The sequence below is a fragment of the Callithrix jacchus genome, chromosome 4, assembly GCF_049354715.1.
Source record: "Callithrix jacchus isolate 240 chromosome 4, calJac240_pri, whole genome shotgun sequence".
Classification (NCBI taxonomy): Eukaryota; Metazoa; Chordata; class Mammalia; order Primates; family Cebidae; genus Callithrix; species Callithrix jacchus.
The window spans coordinates 2,221,169-2,237,180 of NC_133505.1; the positions used below are offsets into that span (position 1 = coordinate 2,221,169).

Consider the following 16,012-nt stretch of genomic DNA (forward strand, 5'->3'; position numbering starts at 1 on the left):
CAGACTGGTCTTGAGCTCCTGACCTCGTGATCTGCCTGTCTTGGCCTCCCAAAGTACTGGGATCACAGGCGTGAGCCACCACACCCTGCCTGTTTTATGCACTTGTATTGGTTTTAACGTTTTCCCAAATTCAGGATTTAATGCGCTTAAGCTGAATCAGAATGTCCTTTCCAGGTGAGTGATAGTTGAGGTACATTTGCTACCAGGTGTAGGGAATTTGAGTTTTGAAGGCACTGAAATTAACTGGGTTTCTCAAGGGCAAGTTGGAATCCTACTTGTAGAATCCGAAGTCGAGTTCTGACCGTGGTCAACATGACCCTGAATGTTTGATGTAGCTGGAGTTCATTGAAAGCTGTTGTTCTATTGTCCAATGTCCATCCACCCACTTACCTAGAAATAGTTGGTGTCCACCGCCATCTGTCTGCATTGTTAGACCAATCTTTTGATGGTATGGTGAAGGGAGGAGACCCGGAGCATAAGCGTGTAGTAAATGCCCTGTCCTTCTGCCTTCTCATATATTCCTTGAGGCCTTCCTGCTTTTGATTATCACACTATGTTCACGTAGGTATTAAGATGAGAGGAAGACAGGACAATTTGGGTATGCCAAAGAGAAGCCATAAAGTGAAAAGGGGGAAGTTCTCTACTTAATAAGAAAACAAAATGCATATTCGAGATCGCTAAGAACTATGGTAATAATAAGTTTTCTAGCCATGGGCCGGGCACAGTGGCTCACGTTTGTAATCCCAGCACTTTGGGAGGCAGAGGCGGGCGGATCACCTGACGTCAGGAGTTCGAAACCAGCCTGGCCAACATAGTGAAACCCCGTCTTTACTCAAAAAATACAAAAATTAGCCAGGCATGGTGGGTGCCTATAATCCCAGCGACTCCAGAGGCTGAGGCAGGAGAATCGCTTGAACTCAGGAGGTGGAGGTTGCACGGAGCAGAGATAGCACCATCGCACTCTAACCTGGGTGAGAGCGCTAGACTCCGTCTCTAAATAAATAAAAGCAGAAGGTTGTGGTGGGAGGAGGTTGCCCAGTGTAGAAACAGGATTTGCTGGCTGTTTTTGGTTTGAGTATGTGAGGTAGTTCTGCCAGCAGTTGTTTTCCTTTGGAGTGAAAGACAAAGCTGGCGATAACTGAACGGAATCCTCTGTACCCAGGCTTTGAGGGGCAGGTTATTACCGTGAGCCCGGGAGGCTTACTCAGTAGAACATCAGACGTTTAATTATGAGGGTCCAGTCCCCGCCGGGGCATGAGGCCTCAGCTTTCTGCTCTACTGTTTTATATATACAAAAAAAAAAAAAAAAAAGGATTTAAATTCAGGCTGCTCCATTTGGGCATTTGAATTTGAGCTGTTACGCCAGAGAAATAATGGCTGAAGCCATCAATCAGAGGTGCCTGGTGTTGGGGACTTTGTTTGAAGGCAAAACTTAGGGAAAGGCCGGGCGCGGTGGCTCACGCCTTTAATCCCAGTACTTTGAGAGGCCGACGTGGGCGGCCTTTTACGTGGTCTTGTTTTTTGTTTTCGCTTCAGCCCAGCCAGGGGTTCGAGACCAGTCTGGCGAATATGGCAAAACCCCGTCTCTACAATAATAATAATAAATTGCCGGGCGAGGTGGTGAGCTGCGGGGGTCCTAGGTACTTGGGAGGCTTAGGTGAGAGGATCACCTGAGCCCTAGAAGATGGAGGCTGCAGTGGGACATGGTTTTACCACTGCACTTCTGAGCGACAGAGACCCTGTCTCAAAGAAATAAATAGAGCAAGGCTTTGTTGAAAAGCAGAAAAGGGGATACGCCCTCAAAATAGAAACCCAGTCTTCCTCCGGGTGTAGGTGGTGGCACCTTTTGCCACAGTACAGGAAAGGAATACTCTCCTGTTTATTGTTACGTTATCTCTTTGCTCCGTGAGCACTGGATGGGGCCAGCAGGGAGGAGGAGCTCGGGTTTAAACATGATTACTTTAAGATGCCTACACCTTTAAGATTTGGTCTCGTGAATGTATTTGGCAAACACAGTTCAACAACTCTGGGACTGCAACTCTGCAGGAATCCCTGACTGAGATTCTTATTGGTTATGTAGACGTGGAAGAGAGAAACATTAGGCAGAGAATTGAAAGGGTTGACTGTGATGTGTAGATTGGGAGCTCATTCCTGGCGTTCATGGAAAACCTTATGGTTAGCTGCAGTGATCTTGGCGCTGTATTCATTGTGGATAGCATAATGTTCTTGGAAGCTACTTGGAAATCCCAGGAAATTATTAGAAATCATGTTGAGGTTATTGCTATCTGCTTGTTTTTGAGATGGAGTTTCATCCTTGTTACCCAGGCTGGAGTGTAATGGCGCAATCTCGGCTCACCGCAACCTCCGCCTCCTGGGTTCAGGCAATTCTCCTGCCTCAGCCTCCTGAGTAGCTGGGATTTCAGGCACGCGCCACCATGCCCAGCTAATTTTTTGTACTTTCAGTAGAGACAGGGTTTCACCATGTTGACCAGGATGGTCTCGATCTCTTGACCCCGTGATCCACCCGCCTCGGCCTCCCAAAGTGTGCTATCTGCTTTTTTGCCCTACGCGGCCCTTATGTGTCTTTTCGTGTTCAGAGACATCCCATGAAGTAGTTTTGAACCTGGAGGGATCCCATTTGTCTGGCAAAGTCTCTCGGTTGGTCCAAAAGTCTCGTCAGACTGCTGGAATGTGAGACTAGAAAACAGAGAAGACAGGTCTCAGAGAGACAATTAAGGTATTGTCACATCCACAGGCGTGCAGGTATCTATCTATGTGTAGGGTGGGAAATTGGAGCAGGTTTTAATTTGGCTTGTGGTGTTAATGTCCCTGGTAAATAATTACTTTCCATTGTGACTGTATTCAAAGTGGACTTGTATATTCCTAATGCGAAGGATTTTTTCCCCTGTCTGCCTCCAGCTGTATCTTCAAAATTATTTAATGAATTTTTGTGGCAAGGTCTAATCTTTCTTTCAACAGCATTATCGAAACATCTAATCAATGGGAAGATGTGGGATTAACTCATAAATCACAGAATTTTTCTGAGAAACCCAACATTTGACTTAGAAGACAGAACATAACCATTCTCAATATATAGTATTCAGAAAACACTGAAACTTAGGTCGTATATGTCTAACCCATCTGTGTCCTCAGGGAAAATAGCAACCCATTGGGTGCTGTTTTGGAAGGAGTCTCAAAGAAAGCATGTTAGAATATAATTTGAGTGTGTTGGAAAATCATTGTGCACACCAAGCGTGATATTCTTTGATAGCATAAAACGCTTTTACCTTTTACATGGTCCTGTTGTTTGTTTTATTTTGCTTTGTTTTTTGGACAGAGTCTCAGTCTGTCAGCTGGGCTGGAGTTTAGTGGTGTGATCTCTGCTCACTGAAGCCTCCGTCTCCTGGATTCAAGTGATTCTCCTGAATCAGCCTCCCTAGTAGCTGGGACTACAGGTGTGCACCACCACACCTGGCTAATTTTTGTATTTTTAGGAGAGACGGGTTTCACCATGTTGGGCAGGCTAGTTCGAACTGACCTTAAGTGATCTGCCTGCCTATGCCTCCCAAAGTGCTGGAATTACAGGTGTGAGCCACCGTGCCCGGCCAACATGGTCCTGTTTTACAGATATAGAAAGAATAATGAAATATGCTCCAAAATTTACCCTGTGTCACCAACTTTTAAATGGCATTGCATCACACACTCAGATTATGAGACTGCAAAGCATGGTTCTTTCCTTATAACATTGTAGCATACTCACACACACTCATACACAATTTAATGGTTCCCTTTAATTTCAAGTGCCGTGTTACCTGCTAAAGACACAGTTCAATTAAACAGAAAATAAATGTAATAGTATAGGTCATTGTTTCCCCAAGTTTTACAGCAGTCTTTTCAGTCCCGCGTTGTAGGCATTGCAAAGATGATATGTTTCAGGCTGCTTCAGCTTTTCATTTGGCATCTTTGACCAATGACTTTCCATTATATGTCGTAGATTAATTGCCAGAGGTTGAGTCAAGTAGCTTCTGTCATTTCTGTAATTTGGCATTAAAAAGGACCAGAAGAAAAGAGCAGTCACGAAGGGACAAGTTGAAGGAACGTGACGGCTTTTCAGTTCAGACATGTGGTCGTCCTGTGCCACAGCTGCTCTCACTTCTTTTACATAGTGCAGAGTGGAAGGACAACTTTGTTACTTGCTTTAACAACCTTATTTTTTCAAGAATCTCTTATAATAAAGTAATATTTACCAACATCGAAGGAAAAAATAAAACACCGTCTAAAATATCTGAAAACGGTTATCTATAAGTAATGAACTAGGAAAGAACAGAAGACAATGTGGTTCTTCAAGGTTACTCTTCCCTAAATCAGTGCTCATGGTGATGAGAGCTGGGGTGGAAAAACCTGAGGCAGGCACTATGGTTTATCAGAAGGAATTAAATTTGTTTAGATTCTTCATGATAATTCACTCGATGTTTACTTTCTTATTTGGGCTTATTTAGGAAAATATTTCAGAACCCGTCTCCTACTTATTTACCAATCAGAGAAAATAAATGTGTGATATTAGCAAATGCTTCTGTACACACACACACATTCATATAGATCATATATATTATACTATACATACAAATTATGTGCACATGCAAATACACACATAACCACCCATCATGAGGTACAGTTCATCCATACACTTTCCAGGGATTATGTAATTTAATTCTAACAATAGTTATGAGTAAGTACTGAGCTCAAGATTGAAATCAGATTTCGTCTTACTTTAGAGACTCTGATATTTTATAATTGCATAATTGATGCCAAAAGTCACTTCTTAAAGTTGATAGTCATTTCTGTTGTTAACTATGTCAGCTAAGAAAAATAGCAAGGTAATACAATTTCTTTAGCATGATAAATTGTGTACATTTAAAACCATAGTTATTGTCTTACTAGCTTACTGAAAATAATTATTCGGGACTAATAGACAGAATACAGAGACCTCAAACAACTCGATGGTGAAAAAAAAAATAAAATAATTTGACTGAAAAGTAGGCAAAAGATCTTAGTAGACAATTCTCAAAAGAAGACATACAAATGGCCGTGAGGTATATGAAAAATGTTCTTCAGATGTTGGAGTGCTCTTATAAAAATGAAAAAATGCTCAACATCATTAATCATCAGAGAAATGCAAATCAAAACTACAATGAGATTTTATCTCAACCCAGTTAAAATGGCTTTTATCCAAAAGACTGGGAATATCAGATGCTGGTGAAGACGTGGAAGAAAGGGAACCCCTGTACACTGTTGATGGCGATGTAAATGAGTACAATCGCTGTGGAGAACACTATGAAGTTTCTTTGAAAAACTAAAAATAGAACTACTGCGTGATCTGGCATTCTCACTGCTGGGTATATATCCAAAAGAAAGGAAATCAGCATATCAAAAAGATATCTGCACGTCCATGTTCATTGCAGCACTGTTTACAATAGCCACGATTTGGAATCAAGCTAAGTGTCCATCAACAGATGAATACAAAAAGAAAATGTGGTAGACATGCACTATGAAATATTTATTCATCTGTAAAAAAGAATGAAATCCTGTCATTCATGACAACCTGGATGGAGCTGGAGCACATTATGTTAAATGAAATAAGCCTGGCACAGAAAGACAAATTTTGCACATTCTCACACATAGTTGGGAGCTGGAAATTGAAACAATAGAACTCATGGAGATAGAGAGTAGAACGACGGTTGGCAGAAGCCGGGTAGCAGGGAGGGGGCTCTAAAGTAGGGACGGTTAATGGGTGTAAAATATAGTTTGATAACACAATAGGGTGACTGTAGGCAATAATAATTTACTGTATATTTAAAAATAATTAAAGGAGTGGGACTGGGTGTGATGGCTCACGCCTGTAATCCCAGCACTTTGGGAGGTCGAGGCGGGTGGAACATGAGGTCAAGAGACTGAGATCATCCTGGCCAACGTGGTGAAACCCCATCTCTACCAAAAATACAAAAATTAGCTGGGTGTGGTTGCAGGCATCTGTAATCCCAGCTACTCAGGAGGCTGTGAGGCAGGAGAATCACTTGAATCTGGGAGGCGGAGGCTGCAGTGAGCTGAGATTGGTCCACTGCACTCTAGTCTGCCGACAGAGGGAGACTCTGTCTCAAAAAAAAAAAAAAAAGTGGAATTGGAATGTTCCTAGCACAAATAAATGATAAATGTTTGAGGTGATGGAGACCACAGTAACACTGATATGATTATTATACATTGTATGCCTGTATCAAAACATCGCATATATACACCTGTTATATACCCATAAACATTAAAAATAAAAAAAAGAAACTTTAAAAAGGAAGAATTTGTTTACCCAAAGTCAGGACAATCAGCAATAGTATAGGGGGAAAAAAAGTAGCATCAATATAGAAAAAAACTACAATTTTTTTGGTTTTAAAAAAAGTGAAAAATTATATTTATGTTCTGATAAAATAATGTTCTATATCAAGAAGGAAAAAGAAGCAACCAGAAAACCCATATTAAAAAATTCATACAAAGGCTAAGTAGGAAATAAACGTATACCAATGTATTAGTTATCTGATGCTACATAATAAATTACCTTGTCTTTTATGAGCCAGGCTCTGAAGTCCTACAACTCATCTGCCTCATTCTAATCAGTCACTCACAAGAACAGTATTACACATCAAAACAACACTGATTACGAAGGAAGAGTGGCCATCGGCTGATAATAAAGCTGAGTAATGAATACATGGGGATTCATTATAATATCCTTTTTGCTTTTTTTTTTTTTTTTTTTTTTGATGGAATTTCGATCTCTTGCCCAGGCTGGAGTGCAGTGGTGCAATCTTGGCTCACTGCAACCTCTGCCTCCTGGGTTTAAGCAATTCTCCTGCCTCAGTCTTCTGAGTAGCTGGGCCCACAGGCACGTGCCACCACATCCGGCTAATTTTTGTATTTCAGGTAGAGACGGGGTTTCGCTGTGTTGGCCAGGCTGGTCTCGAACTCCTGACTTCAGGTGATCTGCCTGCCCACCTCGCCCAGCCTTTTTGTTCTTTTGTATGTTAACATAGTCTCCAATGAAGAAGAAAAGAAAAGAAAAACTACACTGATTGCTTCACAAGAAGAAACGAACAATCCAAATCAGCCTATACCAATGAGAGAAATTGAATGGGTAATCAATAATTGTCTAAAACAGAGAGCATTAGGATGAGGTAGGTTCATTGGTGAACTCTAACAAGTATTTTGGGAAGAAACTATGCCAATTTTTTCATAACTTACTGAAAACAGAAGCAGAGAGAATAATTCTCAACTCATTCTGTGAAGCCAGCATTATCCTAATACTGAAAGCAAAGACATTAGGAAAGAAAGCTACAGTGCACTATCTCTCATCAACATGGATGCAAAAATGCTCAACAAAATATTGGCAAACTAATGCGTAATATATAAAAGGAGGCAGGTTGTGGAGGCAGGGGGCTTATGAGAACTCTGTAGTTTCTGCTGTTTTGCTATGGACCTTAATTTTTAAAAAGTAAATTAACAGATACCAAGTTCGTTTTCTGTGTTGTGTAATATTCCAATTTAATAAAGTAAGGCAGACCACCCGTTTTTATCATCTACAATTTGAGCCAGATTTTCTTCTCAAATTGTTCAGTGATAATTAGATGCTTCCCTCATGGGAGCACCTGCAACATGAAGCTTCCGTGTCAGTGGTCATGTCATTTTCCATTGTCTCTGCATCCTCACCATTTTTTTGTGTGTGTTTTGTTTTGTTTTGTTTTTGAGCCTGGCAGGAACGCAGTGGCACAATCATGGTTCACTGCACCTCCACCTCCTGGGCTCACGTGATCCTCCCACCTCAGCCTCCTTGGTAGCTGGGACCACAGGCATGTACCATCATGCCCAGCTAGGTTTTTTTTTTGTTTGTTTTTTGTTTTTGTAGAGATGAGGCACGGTCTCACTTTGTTACCCAGGCTGGTCTCGAACTCCTGGGCTCAAGCAATCCTCCTGCCTCACCCTCCTAGTGCTAGGATTACAGGCATGAGCCACCACATCTGGCCTCACCGCCAGTTTAAAAGACAATATGAAACAGGTTTCTCTGTTCAAGGAAGCCGCTGTGAAAGCAGAGGGAGCAAAAGGCGTTAAAATATCTTAATTATCTCCCGAGTACCCAGGGCTGAGGTTTGGACCCGGATTATGACCCTGTTTTGTAGCAGCATTTTTGACAGTCTAGAAGCAGGGTCCTTAGCAGCAGCCAAGCAGGACTGGATCTCTCACACTTTTTATGAGGAGATGTGGCTTTAGTCATCCTCCTTAGCACCCAGCAGGAAACAGCTGCTTTCTGCCTTCTCCTCCTCTGTCAATAGGCGCAGGCAGAGACTGCAAATGTAATCGCACACCTTACACGCTTGCATGTCACTGTCCTGCATTTATGAAGGTTTCTTTTTTTGTCTTTTTTAGAGCAGTTTTAGGTTCACAGAAAAACTCAGTGGAAGGTACAGAAATGTCCTCTATATCCCCGTCCTCACAAAGGCAGAGCCTCTTGCACCAAAGTGATACATTTGTTACAACTGATAAACCTACATTGACACACCACTGTCACCCAAAGTTCATAGTTCACTGCACGGTGCACTCTTGGTGTTGTGTAACTGATGGGTTTTGACAAATATACGATGATATATATCCTCCAGTCTGTGCTTGCCTATTCACCCTTTACCCCTAACCCCTGGAAACCACTAATATTTTTACTTTTTTCATAGCTTTACCTTTTCCGTAATACCATATAGTTGGAAGCACAGTACACTGGCTTTCCAGATTGGCTTAACTTAGTAATATGCATGTACGTTTCCTCCACGTCTTTTCATAGTGTCATGCTTCATGTGTTTGAGCAGTATATAATCTTCCGTTGCTTGAATGTACCACAGTTTATTTATGCATTCACCTACTGAGACGTCTCCACTGTTTACAGGTTTTGGCAACTATGAATAAAGCTTCTATAAACATCCATGTGCAGGTTTTTTTTTTTTTTTTTTTAAATAAAGATGGGGTTTCACCATGTTGGTCAGGCTGGTCTTGAACTCCCGACCTCAGGTGATCTGCCGGCCTTGGCCTTCAAAGTGCTTGGATTACAGGCCATGGGCAGGTTTTTGAACAGACATGTCTTCATCTCGTCTCGGTAGATACCCAGCAGCGTGGTTGCTGGTCCGTGCAATGAGAGTATGATTAGTTTTGTGAGAAACTGACAAAGCGTCATTCAAAGCAGTTGTGTCATTTTGCTTTCCCATCCGCAGTGAAGGGGAGTTGCTGTCGCTCCACAACCTCATCAGCTTTTGGCGTTGCCAGGGTTTTGGGTTTTTGCCATTCTAAAACGTGTGTGGTGGTATCGCTGTTTTAATTTGCATTTTCCTGGCGGTACATGAGGGTTTTTACGTATTCGCCGTCTGGATACCTTCTTCGCTGAGGAGTCTGTTCAGGTATTTTGTCTACTTTTTAATCAGGTTGTTTGTTCTTTCATCGTTAGGCGTGAAGCGTTCTTTGTATATTTTGGGTACCGGTCCTTTGTCAGACGTGTTTTGCAGACATTTTCTCTGTCTGTGGCTTGTCTTCTCATTCTCTCGAGAGTGTGTTTCGCAGACCCGGTTTTCAAATTTTTAGTGAAGCACAAGTTATCAAATCTTCCATGGGTCGTGTCTTTGGTGTTGTCTCTTTCCGTTTGAAGAGTCGCTGTTCTGTCCTGTGTAACTTCTGCAGCAGGAGACAAACCTGAGCCCGCGGAGGCTGCAGGGGTCGGGGCGGTGGGGGCGGTGGGGGCGGTGGGGGCGGTGGGGGGCGGTGGGGGGCGGTGGGGGGCGGTGCGGGCGGTGCGCGCGGTGGGGGAGGTGGGGGAGGTGGGGGAGGTGGGGGCGGTGCGCGCCGTGGGGGCGGTGCGGGAGGTGAGGGCGGTGCGGGCGGTGCGCGCGGTGGGGACGGTGGGGGCGGTGCGTCCCGCGCGTCCCGCTTCGCTCTTCCGCGCAGCACCTGCCGGAGACTCAGAACCAGGCGCGGGGAAACAGGTGGATCAAGGAAAGAGGGAAACAAGCGAACTCAGCTTCTCCAATCTAGGATTCGTCGTGGAGCCAGAGTTCCCAGACAAAGCTGCGGGGTCAGGTGGGCCGGAGGGTGCGTGTGGCCCGAGCCACCGCGTGTGGGAAAAGGCCCGGCGGGATGTCCACGTTTCCATCTACCGGACAGTTCCTTCTCGGAGCCGGGGCGAGCGAGTGCGGAGCGACAGCTCAAGGTACGTTTCATCATTCAACCTACTCCGATGCAGGGAATTTGGGTTGCGTCTTCCACGAGGCTTCGGCGAGCAGAACGTTTTTCAAAGGGTCTTAACCGATCCCTTACATCTTTGCGCCTGGGATTCAGTTGCGCCGACAGGAGGACGGATGACAGCGCGCTGTGCTCTCAGTCACCAAGCGAGCTGGGAGTTGCTGCTGCCTCCCGGGAGGTTACGCGGGTGTGATCTGGGTTAGAGTGTAGGTGGTATTCATCCTCAGAGTTGGTCACTCCCTGGTCGAGCACGAAGTAATATAAAACGCTTTGCGTTTTTAACAGGACAGGAATTCTCCCCTGCAGCTGGTTTGCACCAGGGGATGTAGCTCAGTGGTAGAGCGCATGCTTCGCATGTATGAGGCCCCGGGTTCGATCCCCGGCATCTCCAAGGCCAATGTCTCTTTGACCTTTTGTTAATTCAGCCTCCGGCGTAGAATATAAAGAAAAACAACAACAAAGTATTTTAGTCCTTTCTCATTTTTGCCATCATCATTTCTTTTAAATCGATCTGTTTTCTGTCTTAATGTTTTCCTTCTATTTGGTTGACTAGCCACACTCCATATTCTTGTTTCGTGGAAAGTGTTTTATCATGCAATGAGTAGTACACAGCCAGAGGGACAATTCAGAAATGTACTATTCTTATTAATGTATCCAGGAAGAGGAAATACCACTGAATATCCAAGAATGTTTTAAGATCCATTAAATGAGGTCCTATCCATTCCCAGTCTCCAATGAAAAACAATCAGTAAAAGTAAAATGTCTCTGTTTCATAGTGTTTTGGGGAGTTGGGGAGAGTGGAGAAGGTTGGGGAACAGAAAAGTAGCATGCTTTTTTGAGTTTCAGGTGGGAGTTGCCTTCAGATAATGTAGATCTTGTCCTATTGTTACTAACCTGGTTACCATTTTCTCACTGCAGCTTTGCAAGGTTTCTGTGTGAGAGAACTGGTCATAGGACATTTGGGACATTTGGGAAAGTAGTAAAGTTTAGAAATAGCCTGTGGAAATGGAAAGCAGCGTGGCTCACGCCTGTAATCCTAGCTACTCGGTAAGCTGTGGAAAAAGAATCACTTGAGCCGGGAGGCAAAGGTTGCAGTGAGCTGAGATCATGCCATTGCACACCACCTGGGCAAAATCTCATAGCAGATTTCCTGACAGCACTGAGAACCCAACTGAGGTTGAATTCTGGGCAACCGTAAGTAAGTAACTTTTTAGGCTTATGTTATTTCTGCATTGCACTTACGTTCATTCCTTGATTCAGCTGAGGGCTTTGGAATATTGATAGTAAATTTGCTTTGTTGCTTCAGTTCACATTTAAAGATACAGTAAAATTGCCAATGGGTATTTTTCTGCCATTGTTAAGAGAAAATAATGAAACATAATGAATAAGAGAGGATCACAACAATGGTGAAACATTACAGTGAAACATTGTAAAAGAAATAATGAAACATTATAAACAGGAGAGGATCACAACAATAGTGAAACATTACAAACAAAAGCGGATTACAACAGACTTGAACTTTACAAAGTTAATTCCATAAATAATGTGGAAAACAGATTGGGAATGGTGCTGAAATACGATGAAAATAAGACTATTTCAGATCTTACTGGAGGAGTCCAGATGAATTTTGGTGGGGGCTTTCACTGAGAAGTGAATTTCAGAACATGAAGACCTGTCCTATGACCTTAGGTTAAGAGTAGTCTGAGGCTGAAACTTTTCCAGGGGCCTGAACTGAAGGTACTGCTGACTTTTTCCAAGAGACTGATAGCTAGCCAGTAGGATTTACTTCAAGGATGAAGCTACCTGTCTCAATCTCTTAATTTCTCAATTAACCTCTTTTCCCACTCAGTTTTCTACTTCCAGTGGGATCTTTTGGACTGTGGAGAATGTTTAACTTACTTGGAAAACATTCAATCAGCTAAACTTACTGTCTCATATTCCTTCTATCCCAGATACCACTCTGGATTTATGCCCCTCTGATTCTCTACCTATCCCTTCACCTCTGTGCCCTCTGCTCTCCTGTTTCAATGATGTTGAGGTGCACTTTGTCTCTCTGCATATTTCAACCCCACTCTTTGTACCTCACATTTCCATGTTAACAACCACTATCCAAACCGCTTATCCAAATGTTCCTGCCTTAACTTAAGTCTACATCTCCCTAATGCATTGCTATTTAATTTAGAAACTACACATTCTTTAGTTTCAGGATCAGGAAGTGGGTTAGAACTTTCTGAGGCCACATTCCTATTTCCAACTCATTGCATTTCGATCTGCATTTAAAAATCCCCATTCTGGGTTGAACAGGGTGGCTAATGCCTAGCACTATGGGAGGCCAAGGTGGGCAGATTGCTTGAGCCCAGGAGGTTCAGACCCATCTAGGCAACAATGTGGTGAAACCCCATCTCTACAAAAAAAAAAAAAAAAAAAAAAAATTAGCCAGATGTGGTGGCATATAATCCCAGCTACTTGGAAGGCTCAGATGGGAGGATGGCTTGATCCTCAGGAGATTGAGGCTGCGGTGAGCTGTGATTACACCACTGTACTCCAGCCCAGGCAACAGAGTGAGACCCTGTCACAAAACAAAAACAAAATCCTATTCTGGCCTGGTGAAGTGGTTCATGCCTATAGTCTGAACACTTTGGGAGACCAAGGTAGGAGGATTGCTTGGAGCCAGGAGTTCAAGACTAGCCTGGACAATATAGCTAGATCTCATTTCTAAAAAAAAAAAAAAAAAAAAAAAAAAAAAATTAACCCCTCACCCCTAAGAAAAACCCTGTTCCTTGGAGGCTTTGCTTTACAAAACACAATCTCACATTTCTCAGCAAGAAAACTCTTCCTAATTTAATGAAGACCTGGTGCCTGATTTCTTTGATGCACCCTTGGTGACTTCAGGGGCCATGTGGACAGATCATCCAGCACCCCAGCTTCTCATTCCTTTGACCTGTCTTTTCCCAGTAATCTTTATTTCCACTCTGTTTAGTCACTCACACACCTGGCCGTGCTCTGGACATTGTCATGTATTGCTATTAGGCCAAAATAATACATCCATCAGTATTATGCCAAAGTAATAAATCCAAAATAATATAATCCAGTGTAGAGTAGTTTATAAGAACACAGACTCTGGAATTAGAATACTAGTGTTTGAATCTCAGCTTTTCTACTACTGTGAAACATGAGACAGACCATTTCATTGATTTAAGCTTCAGTTTTATCATCTGTAAAATGGGGTGAAAATGACGCCAACTCACAGGACTTTGTGAACGTTAAATAAAATAACACATTTAATACATTTTCTAATTATCAATAATGAACTATGGTAAGAACTCAATGAAAATTAATATGTAAGAATCAATTGGCCTGGCATCGTGGCTCATGCCTGTAATCCCAGCACTTTGGGAGGCCAAGGTGGGCAGATCACCTGAGGTTGGGAGTTTGAGACCAGCCTGACCAACGTGGAGAAACCCCATTTCTACTGAAAATAAAAAATTAGCTGGGCATGGTGGTGCAAGCCTGTAATCCTACCTGCTGGGGAGGCTGAGGCAGGAGAATCCCTTGAACCCAGGAGGCAGAGGTTGTGGTGAGCCGAGGTGGCACCATTGCACTCCAGCCTGGGCATCAAGAGTGAAACTCTGTCTCAAAAAAAAAAAAAAAATCAATTAAGTTAAACCTTATAAGAGCACTTGTGACAATATCTTAGAACAGTATACAAGCTCCACAAATCTTGGCTGCTATTGTTAATATTATTACTATCTGCATTCTTTCCCTGTAACTGCCACAAATATAATGACTTAAAACAACACAAATTTACTGTCTTACATTTCTAGGGTTCAGACATCAGAAATGGGTTTCACTGGGCTAATATAAAGGTGTCGACAGGGCTGTGTTTCTTGTGGAGCCTCTAAGGAAGCATCAGTTCCCTTGTCTTTTTTAGCTTTTAGAGTTTGCCTGGATTGCTGGGTTGTGGTGCCTTCCTCCAACTTCAGAACAGCCGTGTAGCATCTTCAGGTCTCTGACTCTGACTGTCATGTGAAAGAGGGAGCTCTTTCACTTATAAGGACCGTTGTGATTACATTGAACCTATCCAAATAATCCAGAATAAATACTCCATCTCAAGGCCCCTAAATTAATCAACCTGCAAAGTCCCCTTTGCCATGTAAGGTATCATATTCACAAGTGTAGGAATTCTGACATAGACATCTTCGTGGAGGATGAGAGGGCATTCATCTGCCTACTGTAATATCCCTCATCTGCTCTCTTTTCCACTGAAATGCAACTTCCCTTTCCTTAACTTTTTTTTCCTCTCCATGAATCTTTCTGTTCCTACCTTTTCTTACTTCCATATGCAGCTTAGACTCCTTGCTCTTTCCCTTCAACCACATTTCAGCAATGTCCTCACACTCCTTTGTTTCATAAGGAACATCCTCCCCCAAAGTTCCAACTGCAGATGATTCCAGTGTATCTCATTCACTCACTCCACACAGACTGTCAGGTGCTTCTAGAGAATATCACACCACCATGAAGATGAGTGCCACTCTAAATAAAGAGCAGGTCTTCAATGCCCAGTCCAGGACACCTCTGCCCACAGCCTCCCCTGCCTTCCTACCCACCACAAGGCCCAGAATGCTCCTGCTGCTGTCACTCCTGCTCCACCTACTTGGAATAACACAGAGGCCAGGTGGCTGCTGCACCCTCTTCCAGGGCTGGGTCCAAGGGTCAGTTCTGTACTCGCCGCCTCCTCTGCAAAGGAATTCAACTTGGTGTCATCTTCAGAGAGGAGAGAAAGAGCAAGATTAGCCACATAATTATGACCTTTTTAACTTTGGGTCCAGATAGGCTTTTAGGAAGTTCAGTCCAACCCTTCATTTTAGAGGCCAGGAAACAAGTACAGAGAAGGGAGGTGACTTACTTGTTCCCTTCGATGCTACCCCACTCACCTGTATTTCCCTAAGAGGATTCACAGTAGCTGCTTCAGAAAGGCTTTACTTTCTCCAGGTGTCTAATCCTACTTTCTGTACCTGCAGCTGATGACTTTGCCTCCTACTTCAAACACAAAAATACCCTCAAATGAAAACCATCGTAACTTCCTTCATTAGATTATAAATGTACCTATATTGGTGTCCATCTTTTTTTTTTTTTTTTTTTTTTTTGTCTGCTGAAATGGAAGAAATATCCTTTGTATCAGTGCTACACAAGCTTTAATGTTTATACAGAATCACGGGTGAATTTTGTTAAAATGAAAATTCCATAGGTCTGGGGTAACCCCCGAGATTCTGTGTTTATAACTAGCTCTCAACTGTTGCTGCCGCCGCTGCTGCTCTCTATGCTACACTTTTAGAGGTGAGAGTGTAAAGTGTCCAGAGCTAGTTTTTTAAAGGTCCCCAGGCCATCACGTCCTGTATTCACAGGGAATTTGCGCTGTCAATTATTTCTGCTCTCTCATATCTTCACCCTCACCTTCTCTGCTGATTTTTTTAAATAAAAAAAAACTATTTAAAATGGTTTGGCCGGGCACTGTGACTCACACGTGTAATCCCAGCACTTTGGGAGGCCGAGTTGGGTGGATTGTGAGGTCAGGAGTTCAAGACCAGCCTGGGCAAGATGCTGAAACCCCGTCTCTACTAACAACACATACAAAATTAGCCAGGTGTGGTGGCAGGAGCCTGTAATCCCAGCTACTGGGGAGGCTGAGGCAGAAGAATCG

General features: G+C 43.1%; 1 protein-coding gene and 1 non-coding gene across 2 annotated transcripts in view; both read left to right on the forward strand.

Annotated features, from left to right (window-relative positions):
- The first annotated feature begins 161 nt into the window (after positions 1–161).
- LOC144582289 (uncharacterized) overlaps positions 162–16,012 on the forward strand; it is a 181,121-nt gene continuing 165,270 nt past the window's right edge. Inside the window, exons 1-3 of the mRNA XM_078370535.1 lie at positions 162–174; positions 2,598–2,691; positions 9,722–10,279. Coding sequence (XP_078226661.1) covers positions 162–174; positions 2,598–2,691; positions 9,722–10,279 — 665 coding nt within the window. The remainder of the gene's footprint in view (positions 175–2,597; positions 2,692–9,721; positions 10,280–16,012) is intronic.
- On the forward strand, positions 10,631–10,702 carry TRNAA-CGC (transfer RNA alanine (anticodon CGC)). The gene has a single exon. It is a non-coding gene; the product is annotated as a tRNA-Ala (tRNA).